At 49.0% G+C, this 22,580-nt stretch overlaps 1 protein-coding gene across 1 annotated transcript in view; it reads left to right on the top strand.

Annotated features, from left to right (window-relative positions):
* Positions 1 to 3,684: 3,684 nt before the first annotated feature.
* Positions 3,685 to 22,580, top strand: part of XYLB (xylulokinase) — a 52,373-nt gene continuing 33,477 nt past the window's right edge. Inside the window, exons 1-7 of the mRNA XM_028107111.2 lie at positions 3,685 to 3,750; positions 5,046 to 5,128; positions 16,181 to 16,250; positions 17,878 to 17,958; positions 20,459 to 20,545; positions 21,126 to 21,254; positions 22,046 to 22,111. Of these exons, the coding sequence (XP_027962912.1) occupies positions 3,694 to 3,750; positions 5,046 to 5,128; positions 16,181 to 16,250; positions 17,878 to 17,958; positions 20,459 to 20,545; positions 21,126 to 21,254; positions 22,046 to 22,111 (573 nt within the window). The 5' untranslated portion in view covers positions 3,685 to 3,693. The remainder of the gene's footprint in view (positions 3,751 to 5,045; positions 5,129 to 16,180; positions 16,251 to 17,877; positions 17,959 to 20,458; positions 20,546 to 21,125; positions 21,255 to 22,045; positions 22,112 to 22,580) is intronic.

Below are 22,580 nucleotides of genomic sequence, written 5' to 3'. Positions count from 1 at the left end.
TCTTGGATATATAACCCTGAAAAATTCCCTCACACGGGTCCATAAGGGACACGGACGGGGACGTTCTGTGCAGTGCTGTTTGCATTAATGGGGAGCTAGAGTCCACCCAGGTGTCACTCATGCGGAGCCTGGACAGTAAAATATGGGGTTGGCCTACTACTGAGTACGATGAAGCAGCTAGAAGCAAACAACTAAATCAGGGGTTCCCAAATGTTCTCACATCACAGCATCCTTAGAATCTCAACAATTTTCCTTGGAACTCCTAGTCCAAAAGCAATGGCTAAGAATTCTGTGTATTAAGTAGTTAGGTCCAAACAGCTGAATACACATTTATGTTCTAACAACTTGGTGGTATCTGAGGAAAACAATGCACATAATTTGGAGGAGAAAATAGTATTTCATTTCATTCTTAAATAACCAGAAGAACTTACTAAGAGGATGTGTGTGCCTGTTGGGCACTGCCCAACTTCTCAAATGTTGGCATCAGATTGGACACTACTGTCCTTACTCTCCGTTTCACCCTGATTTCCCTGTAGTACCTGCTTCTCACCACAACTGCTGAAGGCACAGCCCTGCAAAGATATATGACATTATATCATAGAAAGGAACATAGCACAATCTAATGTTGCAGCTGTGGACTACCTCAAATTAGCAGTTCACATGGCACCGTTTGGGAACCACAGAATTAGGTATACCTATAGCAGTATGAAGAAACCATAAAAACAGTGCCAAATTAAAAAAAAAAAAGTACCAGAAAACTAAGGCCTAAGGGGCTCCACTGAGTCTATTCTTGCTGAGGTTTCAATGACCTTACCGCTAAACCAGGGAACAGGCTCCCATACAGCATTTGGCCCTGTTGAGTCCCTCCACTTCCAGAAATGTTCTTCCATTGGCTTCCACCAATCCCCCCTCTCATGATCTCTTCCTCGTCTTTTTTTTTTTTTTAAGATTTTATTTATTTATTTGACAGAGAGAGACACAGCGAGAGAGGGAACACAAGCAGGGGGAGTGGGAGAGGGAGAAGCAGTCTTCCCGCAGAGCAGGGAGCCCCCGATGTGGGGCTCGATCCCAGGACCCTGGGATCATGACCTGAGCCGAAGGCAGACGATTAACGACTGAGCCACTCAGGCGCCCCTCTTCCTTGTCTTTGACTTGTCCTTCGCAGTTCCCTTCGGTGGTCTCCATCTGTCCCACTCTGAGCCCTTTCTGCACAAGCTAGCCCACTCCTATTGGGACCTAATAACTCACAACTCATTGTCTTTGGCCCAGAGCTCTTCCCTGAGCTGGGGGCCACATATCCAACTGCCTGTTCAGTGTCTCCACTCAGACATCCACAGGCACCTGAGACCTACCACGTCCTGACTAATCTCCCCATCTTCCCCACTCCCCCAGCTGCTTCTCCCATGTTTCCTAACTCAGAGAATGGAACCCCTCTCCACCTTGTCGTGGCCTGTGGCAGATTGCATCAGTGGCCCCAGTTCTTCACCTTCCCTGCATCCACACCCTTGCCCAGGCCTCATCCCCACCACTTGGCTTCGGGTGGCCCACAAGACTTTGGCTGGTGGCACAGAGGAGGAAGTGTAACAGGACGGTTCCGAACCTAGGCCTTCAGAGGCCTCACTCACGTGTTTGCCCTTGCCCTCTTCTGCTCCCCAGCTTCCATGAGAAGAGCATGGCTGGGGTACTCGCTGGTCCCAGGAAGAGAAGGCCGAGTGACATGTGGAGCAGAGCCACTCCACCGGAGTCTAGCCTAGATCAGCTGACACCTCTGCCCCGCCCCCTGCTGAGCTGCCAACAAGTGAGGAACACTACAAGATTATTGTTCTAAGGCACCAAGTTTGAGGGTGCTTTGTTACGCAGTTAACCAACCAGGTCGCCTAAACTAGAAACCAGACATTGCCTTTGACTCCTCCCCCTCTCAGTCCACGTGGTTCCCAGAGCTTCCCGAATATCTCGCGACTCCATTCACTGTCTCCATCCTTGGCACCTCTGCCTTACCTCAGGGCCTCCTGCAGCCCCATTTTAACACATTTCTCCTTTCTGTCTTTTGCCCCTATTCTCCACACAGCAACTTCCTATTATTCAAATCTGATCACGTGACTTCTTTTCTGGGGGTTGGCTATGCCCTCAGGCTGGGGTACCAGGGCCCCGGATGAGGGAAGGACGCTCGCTGGGGACCGTGGGTATCCTGGTCACTGCAAAGAGACACCTCCGGGGCAGTTTCTGCTTTGTTCCCAAGTCAGTGCAGGGGCTCTTTGGTTCTGCGCAGGGAGCCAGGTTCAAGCTTGGAGCAAAATAAGCAAAAGACTGGCCTCACTCAGGCCATGGCAGCGCTTCCTCAGGGTCCCCCGGAACCACCTTTACTGCTGGGTGTGCTTTTTGAGGGCATCAACAGAGAGGACAACCTGAGAGTCATCGACAACTTGGAATTACACTTTCTGTCTTCATTCGTTGCTAATGGGTTAAGTCGTGGGTGGGCAGCTTCCCTATGTAGGCAAACAGGCTCTCAGACCTCCAAAAGAAAGGGTGAATCACCAGAATGGGGTAGGTGCCACAGCCCACAGAGAAAGGCACCCCTGAACAAAATAGGGCCTCCCTGTGGGATACCTTGAGAAAGAGCCAGCGGCCTTGGCCTTCAGAGACATTTGTGTTTTGCCACAGGCCTTCTCATAAGACTACCCAGAAAATTGTCTCCTTTAGTGGTTAAACATGCAGATTCTGGAGGCAAATTTACTGGCGTGTGGGCCCAGTTCTGTCACTGATCTAGGGACCTCGGGCTGAGAGGAGCATCTGGGCTCCAAGCAGCTCAAGTTCAGCAAGAGAGACAGCCAGGTAATCAGACCATTGCAAAAGTATGAGAGGGGCTCCCATGGGCTGGGAAGGCCCTGGGAGAAGCATCTCACCTGTGAGAGCTTCTGGAAAGAAGTCAGTCCTAGGGACAAGGACGACATAGCCAGCGGGAATGTGGGGAAGAGAAGGTGTCCTCCCTTCCAGGAGGAGAGGGAGTAGGTCTGATTTTGTTTCTCATGGCCCCTTCGCCATGTCTGGCACACATTAGACTACCAATACCAGCTGATCCCAGGAATGAATGAGCCTCTCTGTCCAGAACACCGGGAGCTCTGATTTTAAATACAGAGGTGGGATGTGGCACATGTCAGAGCTGGGTAACCATTCAGATTTGCTGGGACCTGACAGGGCCTGTTGGAGCCCAGTGCCTGCAGCCCCAGGGTACATTTGTCTGTGACCTCTGTGTCACCAGCATGAGTGAACAGCTGTCTTAGTACCCGAGAGACAGCCATGGAAGTCTCCAGGCTTAGGGCCACCAGAGAGACAGGTTAAAGGTGGAACCTCTGGCCCAGATGTCCTCCGCGGGTAGCCAGGCCGCGTTAGGGCAAGACCTGTGCAGGGAGCACATGTGGATGGATTGGAGGGCAGGGGAGGGGTGGGGAGAGAGAGCTGCGCAGGGGGTACCTGTCCTGTTGCACAGGTGCGAAGCGCGAGGGCCTGGCCGGACGCGTGTCCCCGCCCCGTCGCCCGGCAGGCGGCGCCAGAGCGCAAGCCCGCGGGTGACACGGGTCCCGGAGTCCGGCCGGGCGGGGCGAGGGGCGGGCCCGGCGTCTCTGGGCGCTGGGGCGCGGCGACACTGCCGGCGCGGGAAGGACGGACAGACGCGCCGCCGGACCCTCCGCGGCCATGGCCGAGCGCGCCGCTCGCCCCTGCTGCCTGGGCTGGGACTTCAGCACGCAGCAGGTACAGTCGCGGGCCCCGAGTCCGGGCGGGGCGGGCCACCTCCTCCGCGACGCCGGGCGGGCTGGTGGGACCCGGGCGCGGGGAACCCTGGGCCGAGCCGCGCGCGGGCGCGCCTCCCTCCCGGGCTTCCTGGGGGTGGGGTGGGGGACGCCGGCGACCCCGCCAGATTCGGCCGCGACCCGGCCTGGACTCGGGCCCTCCCGGAAACGGTGGGCGCCCCCGCCCCCAGCCCCGGCGGATCCCGCGGGCACGTAGCGGGAAGTGCCTCGAGCGGCCGGGGTCCCCAAGCCTTCGCCCGTCGTGGGCGCTGAGTGACAGGGACCCGAAGGAGCTCGGCCGCAAGACTCGGGAACAGACAGACAGACGGGTAGACATGCACACAGGCATAACCAGTGACCTGGAACCAGATCACTGCTTGGAACTTTTTTTACGTGGAATGGGCACGATATACGCATGAACTTTGTTCCACCCCTGGTTGGCACCAGCATGCCCGGGTCAACGTACCCGGCACTGCTGGCCCCAGGACGGGCCGTGCTGCTCCCGGAGCTCTGCAGACAGGCGAGCAGAGTCAAAATGCCTTCAACCTGGGTGTGGGGTACCAAGGGCCTCCCTTTCTTTAACTTGGGAAATCAGCACAGGTGCAGTCAAATCCCTGGATCTCCGCGACGGGTCAGGGAGGCAGGCTTAGACCAATCCCTGATCAGAAAGTCCTGTGGGACTCTGCAGTCAGGTTCCTTGCTGGGTCTCAGTGCCCATCTGTCCGAGAGGAGCTGTGAGGAGCTGTACCCCTGAGTTTGGAGGTCTGCTCCCTTCCGGACCTGTATGTCTCTGGACCATGATCACAGCCTATGGGAACAGCCCAGGGACCTTGTCCGGTCTCTCAGGTCCCTGCACACGGGGTCCCGAGAGGCATCTCCAAATGCTGCTTCTCATTCCTTCCCCTGGAGGACTTAACGCAGGCCTCTCTGCCACGTTCTGGAATCAGCTCTTCTATGAACATCTGGTTCTATGAACATCTGGTTCTCGGCTTTGGTTGTTTAGAGGGACCAAAGATTCCTTGAGCAGTGTAGGTGTTTCGACTTTGCCTCAGCCTCTTCATTTTACCTACTCTTTGGGTATGTTCCCAGAGGGGGCCTCCATTGCCGTGGTTACAGTGATGTACCCCAAGCTTCTGGGAGGTCTCCAGGCTGAGCCACCCACTAGGGTGCTGGGCTTCACCTGGTGATGTTCCTACCCCTGGGCCAGTGTAGAAGCTGAGGAAATTTCTATACACCATTTTTTAAAATGCCTTCCAGGTGAAAGTTGTTGCTGTTGATGCAGAGCTGAATGTGTTCTATGAGGACAGTGTGAATTTTGACAGAGACCTTCCAGAATTTGGGTATGTACCTAGTGTATGTGTGTGTGGGAGGGGTTGGTTTTGGGGTCCTCCCTCAGCCTTTTACATTTATAAACCACACTATTCCGGTGTTACATTGTGATTTACAAGAAATACATATTTGGTCATTCAGATGGCCAAAATATATTTCTCACATGTATTTGGTCTTCATCCACAGTTCCTGGCTCACAGCTCCCCAAACCCTTGGAACTTCCTAAAGTGTTGAGAGTCATAAAGGTGTCTTTTGTTATGTTAACGGAGATGACTTTTGGACCCCACCTGGGGGTAGGGGCTGGTTGCCAAGAAGACCAACCACATGATTAGAGGGTTGGGATTTTCAGCTGGAGGTTGAAAAGGCCAATGGCCAGTGGCTTAGTCAGTCCTGACTATGTAATGAGGCCCTCATAAGAGCTCAAAAGGGCTGGGTTTAGAGAGCTTCTGGGTTGGTGAACATGTGGAGATTGGGCAGAGTGGTGTCCCTGGAAAGAATATGGAAGTGCCTTGCACTTTCCCCATACCTGACCCTAGGTATCTCTTCATCTGGCTGTGGATTCCTGTCCTTTCACGTCCTTTAATAAATTGGTAAACCTAAGCACGAGTTTCCCTGAGTTCTGTGAGCTGCTCAAGCAAATTAAAAGAACCTAAGGGCATTGGAACCAACAATCTGTGACTGGTTGGTCAGAAGCACAGGCAACAGCCTAGGGCTTGCGCCAGGCATCTGAAGTGGGTGGGGAGGGCAGTCTTGTAGGACTGACCCCTTAACCTGTGGAATTTGATGTTGTCTCTGGGTAGATAATGTCACCGTCTGCTTGTGTCCGAGAATTGCTTGGTGTTGTGTGTAGGGAACCACTATCCCCTCCTGTCCCCCACCACATTGGAATTGCATCCAAGAACCTAAGAGCTGATACCTGTAGATCTGGCTTGATCAAACTGCAGGCATGGTGGGGTCTTGGTAGACCTCTCAGCATCCTTTTTTCCTGTGCCCTGAATGTGTTCTCCATTCCTTCCCAATTCTATGCATGCATTCATTCATACATGCAATAGGTATCAGTTGAGACTCACTTTGTGTCAGGCACATGCTGGGTCCTGGGATTTGATGGTGAACCAGAGATGTGGTCCTTACTCTCCCAGAGCTTCCTTTTGAGTAGGGGAGACTGGTATCAATCAAGGAATCTCACAAAAAAATATTTGATTATAGACTCAGAGAAGGCCGTTGAAGGAAAGGAACTCCCTTCTCCAAATATTTATTATAAAGGAATGGGACCCAGACTTGGGGGGTGGTCAGGAAGGGTCCCTAAGGAAGTAGTGCTTTAGCCAAGGTCTGAGTGAGTGGGGTTCGCCAGGTGATGGAAGGGAGAGAGCATTCTAGGCAGAAGGATCAGTGTGTGCAAAGGCCCTGTGGCAAGAAAGAACACTGCTTATTCAGTGAATTGAAGAAGGTCAGTGTGGCTGGGGAGCAGAGAGGGAGGTGGAGGCTGGGCTGGGTCACATAGGCCTTGGTACACAGTTTGTCTATATCCTAATACCTATGGACAGCCACTGAAGGACCATAGGGATGGGGGTAAGGTGTGACACGGTTGTATCTGTGTTTTGAAAAGATCTCTGGGTGCAGTGGGAGACCATTTGGGGGTTGGTCAGAATGCAGGTTGGGAGACCATGGAGGTTTTTCAAGATCATCTAGATGGGAAATAATAGTCTTGGAGGAGAGAGCTGGGTGGTGAAATTGACAGGGCCTGGGGCAGAACTGAATGTGAGATGCGAAGATGAGGTTTCTGGCTGGCCTTCTGGATGGATGGTAGACTGAAGAGAGTTGGTTTTGGGGAGAAAGATCATGAGTTTAGCTGTTGTATTAGTTTGGGAGGGCTGCCAGAAGAAAAAAAAAATACCACAGACAGGGTGTCTTAAACAACAGGAATTTATTTTCCTGTAGTTCTGGAGCCTGGAAGTCCTAGGTCAAGGTGCTGGCAGGGTCGGTTTCCTCTGAGGCCTCTGTCGTTGGTTTGCACATGGCTGCCTTCTTGCTGCCTGTCACACGGTCATCTTCTGCCCCTGCATCCCTGGTGCCTCCACTGTGTTATTTGTGTCCCAGCCTACTTTTATAAGGACACCAGTCATACAGGATTAGGACCCACCCTGATGACTTCATTGTAAGTTAATTGCCTTTTTCAAGGCTCTTTCTCCAAAAACAGTCACATTCTGAGGTACTAGGGATTAGGACTTCAATATGTTAATTTGGGGGGAATATAATTCAGTCCATACAGCTGTGGACTTGTTGATTCTCAGGTGGCTCTGAGAGGCCCCGGTGGAAGTGTCCCTCCACGACTGTTTTAGATATCACTTCCAGGGCGCCTGGCTGGCTCAGTCGGTAGAGTGTGCAACTCTTGATCTCGGTGTTGTGAGTTCTAGCCCTTGTTGGGTGTGGAGATTACTTAAAAATAAAATAAAATCTTTAAAAAAAGAAAAAAAATATCACTTCCCTGATGACTCTGTGTACCCCCACTGCTGCTCATGTCATATGCCTCCTTTAAGTTGAGGTTGGAAGCCATCTTGCATTTGTAGTTTGTATTACTGCAGGTCATGTGTGTTTGAGTTTTGGTAGTTTGTATCTTTCAAGGAATTGGTCCGTTTCATCTAAGCTATTAAATTTGTGGCTAGTGTTGTTCATAATACTCCTTTACTTTCCTTCGGTGTCTGTGGGATCAGTAGTGATGACCCTTCTATCATTTCTGATACTGATTATTTGTGTCTTCTCGCTTATTGTCTTGGTTAGCCTGGCTAGAGGTTTATCAATTTAATGATCTTTTTGAAAAGTCAGCTTTTGGTTTTGTTGATTTTCTCTACTGTTTTCCTCTTTTCATTTCTCATTGATCTGTGTTCTCATTTTTAGTATTTCTTTTCTTCTGCTTGCTTTAAGCTTGCATTGCTCTTCTCTACTTTCCTGGAGTGGAAGCTTAGATTTTTTTTTTTAATTTTAGCTCTTCTTTCTAATATGTGCATTTTAATGCTGTAGATTTCCCTCTAAGCACTGCTTTTGCTGTATCCTACAGATTTTGATGTCATATTTTCATTTTTTGGGGGTTCAAAATACTTTTTTAGTTTCTCTTGATACTTTGACTCATGTGTTATTTAGAAGGATATAGCTTAGGGGCGCCTGGGTGGCTCAGTCGGTTAAGCATCTGCCTTCGGCTCAGGTCATGATCCGAGGGTCCTGGGATCGAGCCCCGCATGGGGCTCCCTGCTCAGTGGGGAGTCTGCTTCTCCCTCTCCCACTCCCCCTGCTTGTGTTCCCTCTCTTGCTGTGCCTCTCTGTCAAATAAATAAATAAAATCTTAAAAAAAAAAAAGAAGGATATAGCTTAATCTCCAGATCTTCCAGTGATCTTTCTGTTCTGGATTTTTGCTTTAATTCCATATTATAGTATGAAAACACACTTCATGTGATTTCTGTTCTTTTAAATTTTTAAATTCTATCTCACTTTCTCTTTTGACTCAATGAGTCTATCAGTCCTCTCCATTAGAAAAAAAAAAAAGATATCCCTACCCAAAATACAGTATTGCTTAGTATTGCTTTTTTACCCAGTTACATTTTTAAGATCTAGTTCATTCCTCCTGCACTGTTTTTTTTTATAATTTTACTGAGATACAATTGATGTACATTAAACTGAACATATAAAATATGTACAGCTTTGTAAGTTTTTTAAAAAGATTTTATTTATTGTTTGAGAGAGAGAGAGAGCGTGCGCGAGCGTGAGCTGGGGGGGCAGAGGGAGTGGGAGAGGGAGAAGCAGACTCCCCGCAGAGCAGGGAGCCCCATGTAGGGCTTGATCCCAGGACCCCGGGATCATGACCTGAGCCGAAGGCAGACATTAACTGACTGAGCCACCCAGGCGCCCCAGCTTTGTAAGTTTTGACATAGATGCTCCTCCATGAGACTATCACCAGGATCAAGATAATGAACATTTCCATACCCCAAAGGTTTTCTCATGCCCCTTTGAGTTTATTCCTCTTCCCTACCCCAAGCCCCCTGGCAACCACTGGTCTGTTTTCTATTACTATGGATTAGTTTACACTTTCTAGAATTTTATATAAAGGGAATCATCATTATATATTCTTTTTTATCTGACTTTTAACTCAGTATAATCATTTTGAGATTCATCTGTTTTGTTACATGTGTCAATAATTTGTTCTTTTTGTATCTCAGTAGTATTCCATTGTAGGAATGGACCACAATTGGTTTATCCATTCATCTGATGAGGGATATTTGGATTGTTTCCAGTTTTTTATTATTATAAATAAAGAGGCTATGAAACTTGGTGTCTTAGTGTCAACCTAAGTTTTCATTTGTCTTGGAAATGAAACACTCAGGAATGGTTAAGTTGTATGCTAGGTTTCTAAAAAACTGCCATATTCTTTTCCAAAGTGGTTTTTTAAATACAGCTATTTTGTTAATTGGCTTTGCATGTACTTGGTACATAGTTTGAGAGAAACAAAAGGCATGTAGTGAAAAGTCCTAATCCCTCCGTGGTCTCATTTCTGCCCTCCTGCCCTCCTCAACAGAGACCTTTCATTAGTTCTTTGTGTATCCTTCCAGTGTTTTATATCAAAGTATAAGCGGATGTGACTATTTTTATTTTCTCCCTTACTTACATATCAGAAAGTTTACTGTACACACTATTGTGTACTTTGTTTTATTCATTTCACAATAATTAGGCTGTGTTTCCACATCAGTACATAGAGCTTCTGTGTTCTTTTTTTTTTTTTTTTTTTTTTAGAGGGAGAGAGCGTGTGTGATCTCGAGTTGGGGGGGGAGTTGGGGGGCAGGGAGAGAGAGAATCATAAGCAGGCTCCCTGCTGAGCACAGAGCCTGATGCAGGGCTGGATCTCACGACCCTGAGATCATGCCCTGAGCTGAAACCAAGAGTCAGTTGTTTAATGGACTGAGCCACCCAGGCACCCTCTGTGTTCTTTTTATAGGATGCATAGTAGTCCACTGTGTAGATGAAATTGAAGGACGCTGGGTTGTTTGCAGTGAAAAATGATGTGTGAGTTACCATACATATGCCATTACAGACATGTGGCGGTTTATCTGTAAGGTAGAAGTTTGGGAAATAGTGGGATGCCTGGGTGGCTCAGTCAGTTGGGCATCCGACTCTTGGTTTTGGCTCAGGTTATGATCTCATGGGTCATGGGGTCGAGCCCCAAGGCACGCTCCCTCCGTGCTCAGCAGGGAGTCTGCTTGAAGAGTCTCTCCCTCTGCCCCTCCCCCCCACTTGCACATGTGTGAATATGTGTGTGCTCTCTCTCAGATAAATAAATCTTTTATTTATTTATTTATTTATTAAAAGATTTTATTTATTTATCTGACAGAGAGAGAGCACAAGCAGGGGGAGCAGGAGAGGGAAGAGCAGGCTCCCCACCGAGCAGGCAGCCCGATGTGGGGCTTGATCCCAGGATCCCCCAGGGATCATGACCTGAGCCGAAGGCAGACGCTTAACCCACTGAGCCACCTGGCGTCCCAATGAATAAATCTTTTTAAAAAAAGTTTGGAATTAGGATTGCTAGATCAAAGAGCAGATAGATTTATAATTTTGGGAGATCTGGGCAGATCGCCTCCCATAGGGATTGTATTGATTTACGCCCCACCAGCAATGCGTGTGAGTGCCTGTTTCCCACTGCACTGCAATGCAGTGTGGGTGTTAAAGAGTCTTTCGTTCTTTGCCAGTGAGAGAGGTGAAAAATGGTACGTCTGTGTGGATCTAGTTTGTATTTCTCTTATTATGAATGAAGGTGAGCATCTTTTCAAATGTCGAAGGGCTACTTGAACTTTTTTTTCCTGTGAAGTTGTTTTTTATGACCTTTGCCCATTTTTCTGTTGGATTGATTGTTTCTAGGTGCTCTTTGTATATTAGAGGAATGAGCTCTTTGTAGTTAAATGAATTGCAAATAGGTTTCTCAGTTTTGAGTTTGCTTTTGACGTGCTTGTGGGCGGTGGCAAACGACCCGGGGTTTTGTTTCCTGCGCTACTGCACTTCTCAGCCTTTCCTGTTGCTTCCAGATTTGGAGTCACAGTTTGAAAGGCCTTCCTCATTTGGAGACTGTGAGGGAATTTGCCTACGTTTTCTTCTAGTTCTCATAAAGTTTCAGTATTCCTATATAAAAATGTTTGTAGTTTAGGTGTATGGCATGACATTTATATCCAGCTCCAATTTTTTCCCGATGACTCTCCAGTTGTCTTAATACCATATTTTTAGATGCCCATCTTTACCTCACTGATTTGAGATGCCAGCTTTATATGCTAATTTCTGTGTATGGTTAGGCCGATTTCTGGGCATTTTCTTTTGTTCTGTTGGTTGGGGGGGGGTCTGTTCATGAGCCAGTAATGTGTGGTTTTAGTTATTCCAGCTTTATAATATGATTTAATATCTGGAATTGTTGGTCCCCTCTGACTCTTCTACAGTGTCCGTGGACGTTCTTGTTCTTTTTTGATATGTACTATAGAATCAGCTTTTAAGGTTCCAGAAAGCAAAATGGTTAATATTTTTATTGAGATCATATTACATTTATGAATTAACTTGCAGAGAATTGGCAACTTTATGAGATTGAGTTTTCCTATCAAGGCACATGTTTTGTCTTTCCATTTGTTCAAGGCTTTTTTTTTTTTAAGATTTTATTTATTTATTTGTCAGAGAGAGAGAGCACAGGCAGAGGCAGAGGGAGAAGCAGGCTCCTCACTGAGCAGGGAGCCCGATGCGGGGCTCGATCCCAGGACCCAGGGATCATGACCTGAGCCGAAGGCAGACACTTAACGACTGAGCCACCCAGGCCTCCCTCAAGGCTTCTTTTGAATACTTCACATGGGTTTTGATATGTTTGACATATGGATCGTGCACATTGGGATATATTGCAGAAAGGCCCATTCTTCCCCAGCCCTCCCTACACCCAGGCCCTTTGCAGTATGACTCTGTAGCTCCTTCAGTCAAGAGATGGGAGTCATTTCCCGACCTGTGGATTTTAACTGGTAGAACGTGAGGGAAATAACATTGTGCGGTTCTAGACCTAAGCCTCAAGAAGGCCTTGCTGACTTCTGCTCTCATTCTTGGAACCCTGCCCAGCCACCACGTGACCAAGCTCAGGCCAGCCTGCTGGAGAATGAGAGACACGTGGCCAAGTTCCCCTGTATCCCCAGCAAAGAGAAGCAGCGGCTGGCCCCCAGAGGCAGAGCCTTCTGGCCCTCTAGCTACTGTTAGTCGACACACAGAGGGAGCCTGGCTGAGCCCAGCCCAGTGACCCACAGAATTGTGAGCTAAATGAGCTTAGTAGTTTCAGGTCACTTAGCTGTGAAGTGGTTTGTAACAGGGCAAAACCACCTGGTACCTATAATTCATTTTAAACTTTCTGACTGTTGTATCTTTTTACTAATGTAAATGGGGACTTTTGTAGCCATTGACCAGCGATCTACCAGACTTCTTTCCTTCTCCTCCTGGGCATACTCCTGCCTTCCTTGCAGTTTTGTTCAGCCGTGTAACTTGAGTCCTAACCAGCAGAACATGAGAGAAAGTGAACAGGCCTCTTTATGAGACCATACGACCCCCACTGTGATCCTCTGCCCTGTGTCTCCCTGGGTCCTGTGGCTGGATGCGAGTGTCCAGGGCAGCCTTGGAAACCACTTGGAAGATGAGAAGGCCCCCCCTGTCCTCCTGGGTCCCTGAATAACTGCAGGGAACGGAGCCCCCCCCACCGACAACTCCGCATTCCTGGTCCCCAGCACACCACTGATGATGCTTTACGTGAGTGAGAACTAACCTTCAACGGTGTCGAGGCATGGAAATTAACTAAGACAGGGTCATCCCCCCCATCGTATCTTTTTTTTTTAAAGCTCTATTGAGATAGAATTCATGTACCAAAAAATTCACTCTTTTAAAATGTACAGTTCGGTGGTTTTTAATATACTCATAGAACTGTGTCACAATCTCCACTATTTAATTTTAGAACATTTTCATCTCCTCAAAAAGAAACCCCATACCCACTAGCAGTACACGCCCTATGCCCCTCCTCCAACCCTGGCAACCACAGTCTCGATGGATTTGCCTATTCTGAACATTTCTTATAAATGAATGTATGCAGTATGTGGTCATTTTTGGCAAGTTTCTTTCACTTATCATAACGTTTCCCAAGTTTATGTTGTATGATATCAGTACTTCATTCGTTTCTATAATATACTCAATAATGTTCCATTGTATGGATAGTACCACATTTTGTTTATCCATACATCAGTTGCCAGATATCCCACTCTTTGGCTATTATGAATAATCCTGCTATGAACATTCATGGATGTTATAGACTAAATTGTGTCCTTCTCCCGCCCCCTGAAAAAGCGTGTTGAAGCCCTAACCTCCAATGTGGCTGTATTTGGAGATAGAGCCTTTAGGGAAGTAATTAAGGTTAAATGAGGTCGTAAGGGTGGGCTCTAATCCAATAGGACTGGTGTCCTTATAAGAGGAAGATCTCTCTCTCTCTCTCCCTCCCCCCCTCCCTCCCCCCCCCCCCCCCCCCCCCCCCCGGTATGCACAGAGGAAAGGGCCATGAGAGGACACGGTGAGAAGGTCCCCCCTCCCTCCCTCCCCCCTCCCTCCCTCCCCCTCCCCCCTCCCCCCTCCCCCCCCCCCCCCCCGGGTATGCACAGAGGAAAGGGCCATGAGAGGACACGGTGAGAAGGTAGCCATCTGCACATGGGAAGAATGCTTTCACCAGAAACCAAATTTCCCAGCACCTTGATCATGGGCTTCTTGCCTCCAGAACTGTGACAAGATAAATGCCTGTTGTTTAAACCACTTCATCTGTGGTATTCGTTATGGCAGCCCAAGCTGACTAATCTAGTGTACAAGTTTTTGTGTGGCCATGTGTTCTCATTTCCACTGGGTATATACCTAAGAGTGGAATGAATGGGTCCTATGGTAACTCTATGTTCAACATCTGGAGGAACTGATAGACTTTTCCAAAGCAACGGTACCATTTTATATTCCCACGAGTGGTATAGGAGGGTTGCAATTCCTCCATGTTCTTGCTAACATTTGTTTTTTACTATTCTTCTGATTATAGATTATAACCATGTTAGTGGGCATGAAATGGTCGTAACTCGTTGTGGTGTTGATTTGCGTCTTTCTAATGACCAGTGATGTTGAGTATGTTTGGCCATTTGTGTATCTTCTTTGGAGAAATGTCCACTTGGATCCTTTGCCCATTTTTCAACTGCGTTGTCTTTTTATTACTGAGTTGTAAAAGTTCTTTAGGTAGTCTAGATACAAGTTTCTTATCAGACATATGATTTCAAAACTTTTTTCCCATTTCTGTGCTTGTCTTTTCACTTTCTTCATGATCCTTTGAAACAAAAGTTTTAAATTTTGATTGTCTATTTAATCAGTTTTTTCTTCTGTTGCTTGTACTTTGGTACAGTATTTGTTAGGTTTTGGTGTTGATTTTATATTTTTTCATAAAAAGAATTGGAAAATTCCAAGGTAAATAATATTAGAAATACTTGTTTTTTAAAGGTTTCAGAGCATTGTTGTGTGAAACCATTTGGGCCTGGTGCTTTGGCAGGTGTGGGGGAGTGCCGGTCTTCCCTCCTAGCAGGAATTGCCAATTTTAAGTTGCTAAATACACATGGACTGTTTGGTTGCAATTATCATGTGTTTTGTAAAGGCAACATTTTTTTCTGATGGTTTTTATTGTCTGTGGGAAAGTTTCCTGCTCTTTTTCACTTTTTTCCTAATAGTATCTTTTTAAAAATGTCATTATTATTGAGTATCATTTGTGTATAAAAAAAGGACATCCATTAAAATGTACAATTCAGCGCATCTGAATATAAATATAAATATCTATAAATATAAATATCTATAGGCAGACCTGTAGCTGGGAAAGTACCACCAAAATTAAGATACAAACTGTCTACATCGCTCCCAGAAGATTCTTTGTGCCCCTTTGCATTCCATCCTTTCCTTGCCGCTGGACTTGGGAAACCACTGATCTGCTTTTTCACACAGGTGGATTTGCGCTTTCTAGCATGTTATATACGTGGCATCATGTAATATGGACTCTTGTGGCTGGCTTCCTTCACTCAGCATGGTCATTGGAGATTCATCACTGTTGGTGTGTGTATCAGTAGTTCACTTTTTTATTATTATTATCGTGTAGTACTCCATCACACACACACACACACACACACACACACACACACACACACACACACACACACACACACACACACCACAATTTATCCATTTCACCTCCTTAGGGACACCTGAGTTGACTCTGGAGACAGGCGCCCTGTTGTTGTTGTTTTAAACTCATCATTGAAGAGCACCTGGGTGGCTCAGTCGGTTAAGCGTCTGTCTTCAGCTCAGGTCATGATCTCAGGGTCCTGGGATGCAGCCCCGCGTCGGGTTTCTTGCTCAGCAGGGAGTCTGGTTCTCCTTCTCCCTCTGTGCTCTCTCTCTCTCACATAAATAAATAAAACCTTTAAAAATAAAGATAAACTCATCATTGAAAGGGTTGGATTTTGTCAAATCAGTTATTTCCATGAGGGCCTTATAGGGGAGATGAGGGTAGGGAGAGGGGTCCAGGCAACTTTCCAGGCTTGCAATCCAAGGACTCCCTGGTCTGATAGCCAAGAACTTTTCCTGCAGACGCAGCACCTCTGTGTAGTGCATCCCTTCTACCTCTCCAAACCCGGTGGGCTTGGGAGGGCTTTGATCCAACCCTGCACCCCCTAGTTTCCTCATGGCCACAGCGCCAAGTGACACCATGCCTGCCTTCCAGGGCAAGCCCCTCATATTTAGAAGGCTTGTTTTTGCTGGTGTTTTCTGAGAATTGTCACCCCTGAGCAATTTCCAGGACTTCTCTTTCCATCTTGCCAGCACTGTTCAGTCTTGTTCAGTTTAGAGTTCCCACCGATGTTGGGGGAGGGGCATTTCTTTTTCCACTGGCGGGATCCAGGGTCTGTCCCCACCGGGCCCCCACCCAAGGCCCTATCCAGCACTCTGTCTTGTTCTCCTTGTAGGACTCAGGGTGGAGTTCACATTCACGAGGACGGGCTGACAGTGACCTCTCCAGTCCTGATGTGGGTCCAGGTAAGCACAGGGATCCCTGACCCTCTGTTGAGACCAGCTCCTCATTGGGAAATGGAGTCGGCCTGGCTCCTCAGGCTAGACTCAGCCTTGGCTGGTGTCAGTACTCGTGAGCCTGAGAGGGCTTGCAGGTCTGTTACTAGAGCACTTGCAGGCCCTGCCAGGAAGTAGCCATCTTCAGAATACCGATTTTCTCAAAACTTTGCCAAACACTCTGCAGGAGGCCCTCTGGCCACCCTTGTACCCTGAGATCCAGACACAGTACTGGCGTCTTAGTGTTCAGGCTCAGATGGACCCCAAGCCAGGCCTGCCTGCTCAGGACCAACAGGAAAGGAAGATGCCTGTTGCTAAACATGGGTGACCCATGGAGCCGCAGAACCAGGGGCATGGCCTGTACAGACCAGCATGATAGGGCTGGGTCTGCCTCGGGGGTCCCGAGACACTGAAACTGGAAGCCAGCCAAAGGCAGTGCTCAGTGTGTCTGCCAAAGCTGGTTCAGTCCTCCAATACCTGGTTACGTAATTCCCTCTCCTAAATTCTTTCTGTTAAGATAACTAGTGTAATTTAAAAAAACTTTTTTTTTTTTTTTTTTTAATCAACTTGACCCTGACTCATACTGGAGGACTGGGGTAAAGGACAGCTTTCCACCCGACAGCCCAGCTAGAATGGACTTCTTAGGGCTGAGCCAGACCAAGGGGCAGTGGGGGTGACAGGCAAGAGTCAGTGTCTAGAAGTCCCAGTGATAATGTCAGGGGTTTCAATAGTTTGGGTCCTTAACTTGGAGTGATGAACCATGGATAGAGAGTCAGAGTCACAGTGGAGGTGGGGCCACCTGATTTCTAATTATGAGCAGCCCCCCAGGATTGGACCTGTTCTAGCTTTGCCAGTCCCCGCTCCAGCCATGCCCTGCTCCATGCTCAAGGTTTGGCCAGGAGGGTGGAGTTGGCATCCATAGCCAGGGCCTCAAGAGGAGCCCTCCCAGCAGAGGGCAGGGATGCTGGTGTCAGGTCAAAGCTCCAGCAGCCTGGGGTGACTCTCTAATTCCTGCCCTGAAATCTTAGGGGAGCTCTGGGCAGGCAGCTCCATCTATCCCACACTTGGGGTCTTGCAAGAAAGAAGATTACACCCAGATGGTGGAGGGTAGAATGGGGATCGGGACAAGTGGCCACCGTCTCTACCTACTCCTTCCAGCCTGGTGCTCCTGGACACACGGAATCTAGGCCTGGTCCCCTCTCTGATGGGGGCCGTCTACTTTGCTCTTCACCTCTCTGTTGCAGTGAAGTCACACCACTAGTCCAGTGGGTTGAAAATGCAAATAAAAGAAACCACAATTTGATCCACCTTGTTTTTGTTCTTCCTGAGTGCTTGGAAGTCACAAATTGGAGAAGCAGAATTTGAGGGACCAGTGGTTTCTGATTCCATCTATTTAAGCTATTTTTACCATGGTTCACCTTTTTATTTGATGGGTGCCTACTTTAATTAATTATTCCAGGGCTTATCTATCCCAAGCCATCAGCTCTTTTGCATCTCTGGGGTAATGGCAAGCACTTGGGTTTCAGTGCTGAGGCCCATGGGTTTGCATGACTCAATGGTTCTGGAGAGTCACGGTGAGCTCCGTTTGTCTTCTCAGGCTCTGGATATCATCTTGGAGAGGATGAAGGCTTCGGGCTTCGACTTCTCTCAAGTCCTCGCCCTATCTGGGGCGGGCCAGGTTTGTCTGTGACAGCCTCCCTGCGGTGTGTGGGGCAGCCGTCAGGCAGGGGTGTGGGGCTCCCCTGGAGGGAATTATGCTTCCTGAGAGCTGCTGCATGCTTTCTGTTGTTGGTAAAGACCCCTGCCGCTCTTCTACCTTGGAGGATGTAGAGCTTGCCTCCTTGCTGAAGGATCTGAGGCGGCTGGGACTGTGAAGCATTATACAGAACAGGACGCTGGGTGAGGAAGAACCAGATAGAGGTCCTCTAACGGGGTGGAGGAAGCATTTGACGTGCATTTATGATGCCTGTCTGGGAGCACTAGCATTGCTTTTCTGTTTCCAGGAAGTAGAGGCAAAGTCAGAAATTATACTCCTAATGATAGCAGTTTTAGTAGTAGCAATATTAGTAAAAATAATAACAAAACACACTGACTGAGCACTTAGTACAGGCCAGGTGCAGTGCCGAGCATTTTATGTATACTGTTTTTTTCTTTCTTTCTTTCTTTTTTTTTAAAGATTTTATTTATTTATTTGAGAGAGAGAGAGAGCACATGAGAGGGGGGAGGGTCCGAGGGAGAAGCAGACTCCCTGCTGAGCAGGGAGCCCAATGCGGGACTCGATCCCGGGACTCCAGGATCATGACCTGAGCTGAAAGGCAGCCGCTTAACCAACTGAGTCACCCAGGCGCCCCTGTTTTTTTTCTTTTTAGAAAGAGAGAGAGAGAGATAGTGTGTGTGAACAGGGGAAGGGGCAGAGGGAGAGGGAGAGAGAATCTCAAACAGACTCAGCGCCCTGTGCGGAGCCCAACGCAGGGCTCACAACCCTTGAGATCACAACCTGACCCAAAACCAAGAGTCTGCTGCTTAACGAACTGAGCCACCCAGGTGCTTCTTATGTATACTATTTAACCTGATCGTTACAGTGATTTTATGGGGTGGTGTCGGGGTGCGGTTAGCACGGGAGCTCTGGGTCTTCTGCCTGGCTCTGTCCCCAGGCCCGCCATTTAAAAGCAGTGACTGGGGCATGTCATCGAACTTTCTGGTGCCTCCGTGCCCTCATCTGCCTTAGGGTCGATGTGAATGTTAAATACATAATGCATAAAAACTTAATTTAAGTTTTAGCTACTGCCTTTAATATCATTGCCATTTACATGGGGACACTGAGGCACAGAGGGGTGATGTCACTTACCCAGGGTCACACAGCTGCCTGGAGGAGGAGTCAGGACCCAAGTTGAGTCTTACCATCTGAATCACTTCGCTCCATGGTGGCTTAGCCGGCTTTCACATCCTCATGAGAGAGCGCTTACTAATTTTTCTGAAGCCACCTCTTTTCCTCTACCCTCCAACCTAACAGGAATTTAACGCTCCTGTCCTTGTTAAACAGAAACAGATTCCCTGGGGGATCCCGTCCACCTCTCTCATCTGAACCCCAGGCTGGGAGACTCTCTCCCTCCTGGGCGTCCCCCAGCCCCATGGCCAGGTGTCCCAAGAACACCTCCAACTTACCATGTGCTAGACTGAGTGCTCCGTCTTTCCCCAGGGCCACAACCTGTCATCCTCGAACCCACGTCCAAGGGGTAGCCGTGTCCTGTTGATTGGTTACATGACTCTTGAATCTACCACCTCTTCTCCAATCCTCCTCTTTTGCCCCAGGCTGAATATCTACGGTTTTTCACTGGTCCTCTGCTTAGGCCTCCCTGCCTCCCACATACCTTCTCTGTGACTCCTCCAAACCCTTCCATACATTCAGCCCTGGCCATGTCACTCCCCTGCTAATCTAGAGTTGCCACACCTCCAAGATAAACCCCCACCTCCTGGGCATGTATGTCCAGGCCCTGGTGCTCAGGATGCCGCCCCCACCACCTCCCTCCCACCCGAGACTCAGCCCACTGTGTGGAGCGCCACCGCTCTCCACACCTGCCAGGCTCTCTCAGCCGCGCTTGCTCTCCGCGTGGGGCACCCACACACTCCAGCTCCTTTCCTGCTAATCATGTCCTTTCTACCAGCTCGTTCGATGCCCCTCCTCTGTGTCCCCACTGCCCTGCCACTGCACATCCATAGGGTTTTGTAATTGTGTGTTTGTGTCTTTCTCCCTGACTCAAAGACAATATCGTAGAGAACAGGGACAGTACTGTTCTATTCATCTATCCCATCACCTGGCACGATCTAGGTGCTCAGGAAATGTTTGTTGAATGAGTGAACGGGTAACTGAATAAAAGAATGAATTTCAGGTAATATGAGCAATGTATTTAAATACAATTTTACAAGGATACCAAAGTCCAAACCACTAATTCTTTCTTGAACTCTTCCTATTAGTTGTGAGGTGGACAGGGCAGAGTTCTCATTTTCTAGAGGTGAAAACCAAGTGTCAGAAAGGGGACGAGTTCTGTGAGTAAGAAGTGGCAGGGGCAGGCTTGGAGCCAGTTCTTTGGGGTGTGGTCTGGAGTCTTTCTGTGTCTCCAGGAGGTGATCCCAGTATGTGGGCCATGTGAACGTGTGCTTGGGTTTTCCCTTGACAGCAACATGGAAGTGTATACTGGAAGGCTGGGGCCAGCCGGGTGCTGACAAGCCTGTCACCAGACCTCCTGTTGCATAAGCAGCTACAGGTAACTGCGGGGAGAAGGGCCCAAGCCTCTGCAGGCCCAGAAGTCTGGGGCTTTTGTGCATTGTCAAGGGTATAGGAACTTGGCTCAGCCGCAGTGTGGTGAACATGGTCTGCCCTGCCTCCCGGTGGAAATAGCTGGTGTCTGGACAGAGGGTCAGGTGCATAGCCCTCCTCACGGGGCCTTTTCTGCCAGGCATGGCTCTGGCTAGTTTCCCCCTCAGAGATCTCCCCTTGGGGCATGACGCCTCCTGGTGGTACGGGGAAGGCAGGCTCTGTCTTCTCCATGGTTCCTGGCTGCAAAGGTCCCTGAGAAACTGCACTTTGCTGTAGTTCTAGCCCTCCCCAGTGCGTCCCCCAGTGTTGCCTGTGGTACTCAGGTGTCCTCATCAGAACCTTCTCCCTTGAGCCCTCTGGGGAGAGACACCACCGGGCCAAGCCCAGGTTTGGCGGGTCTTCCAAGGTCACACCCAGAGAGGAGGTGCCCACACCTTCTGTGATTGGCTGTGGAACTGCCAGAGCCAGGGCGGCTCCCAGAGTCAGCAGGCAGAATTCAAACCTGTGCCTTCGTTCCTCCTTTCCAGGCCTGTTTCTCCATCAGGGACAGCCCGGTGTGGATGGACTCCAGCACCACAGCTCAGTGCCGCGGGCTGGAGGCCGCCATGGGCGGGGCCCAGGCTCTCAGCGGCCTCACCGGCTCCCGTGCCTATGAGGTGTGCAGCGCCCGCTGGGGGCTGGGGGCTGGGGGCTGGGGGCTGGGGTTGGCCCCGGGAGGAAGGTCCTGTTGCTGGCTCGGGTCCCTTGTCCCTGGGTGTCTGGGAGGACACAGCTGGTGACCTGCCCCAGTGGGGATCACGTGAGGCCCTGTGGGTGTCGCCCCTGCAGAGCCAGGATTGGGCTTTCTGGCCCCTGGTTCTGCTCAAGGCTGTCCTGCCTCCTTCTGCGACCCATGAGCAAGGACAGGCCTCCCGTTGCCCAGCGGGGGGCTGAGGTGTGACCGTGACTGTGCGCTGTGCGGGGTCATGATGTCACCTCTACCTCAGCCTCTAACCTGGGATACAAATAGCACTTACACTTTGGGCAGTTTTGAAAGGAGTCAATGTATGCAAGGCACTTAGTGCAGCTCCTGGAAAGGTTAAAAAAAAAAAAAAAAGAATGCCTCTTTCCCACTGGCCTCGGCCACCGTTCCAGGGCTGGCTGCAATTGGCCCAGCTCGGGTCATGTGACCCTTCTTGGGCCACCGGCTTTAAAAAAACAACAGGGAGGGGTGGGGAACGTACCTGCGTCTTCTGCGCAGATGCCCTTGGTCTGCACGGTCACTGTGCCGGGTGAGGAGCAAGGCTTATTCACTAAGGGTGTTCAGCCAACATTTCTAGATTTGAGGCCTTTGTAAAGCTTTCACGATACTAACACATATAGAGAGCATGCTATGCCAGCCTCAAGTTCCAGAGATGATCATTGCACGTAGGAGTTGGGTTTTTAAGAATTTGCAGTTTTTTTTCAGCGTTTTACAGGAAACCAAATTGCAAAGATTTACCAGCAGAATCCCGAGGCCTACTCACAGACAGAGGTTGGTGAAACGTTCCTATTTGATTTAAATCACAGTTGAATTTCTTTTATAATACCTTTAGCATAAATACATCTCGTGTGCACTGGCCAAAAACATCGATTAGCAGACATTAGAAATGGTATATATTCAGTTTGCTTATTTCTCACTGGCAAGCCATTTCCAAAGAGGAGGGAGAGAATGGAATCATGGGAAAGAGAAGTCAGGGCCTCTCCTGACCAGGCGGGGCGGAGGTCAGGGGCAGAGGTTAAGGGCAGGGTGGGAGCTGTGGGGACTGGTGTCTTCCTGGGGCCACCTGAGTAGTTGGTCCGGGTGCCTGCTAGTGTCTGTCCCCTCAGTTTCCTGCATGGTTAGTGCAGGATGGCTACCAGGCTCTTGATTGGCATGGGCTTGATGTTTTCTTTGGAAATGGGGAAAGCTGGACCCATGTGTCCCCAGCCGTGGCCTTCAGCCAGAGCCTGTGTCCCAGGAG

This window comes from Eumetopias jubatus, unplaced genomic scaffold (genome assembly GCF_037043125.1).
Source record: "Eumetopias jubatus isolate StellerSeaLion01/CBP00866 unplaced genomic scaffold, mEumJub1_p1.0 scaffold_1, whole genome shotgun sequence".
NCBI classification, from domain to species: domain Eukaryota; kingdom Metazoa; phylum Chordata; class Mammalia; order Carnivora; family Otariidae; genus Eumetopias; species Eumetopias jubatus.
The sequence above is the reverse complement of the archived record's forward strand: the minus strand, read 5'-3'. Positions and strand labels throughout refer to the sequence as shown.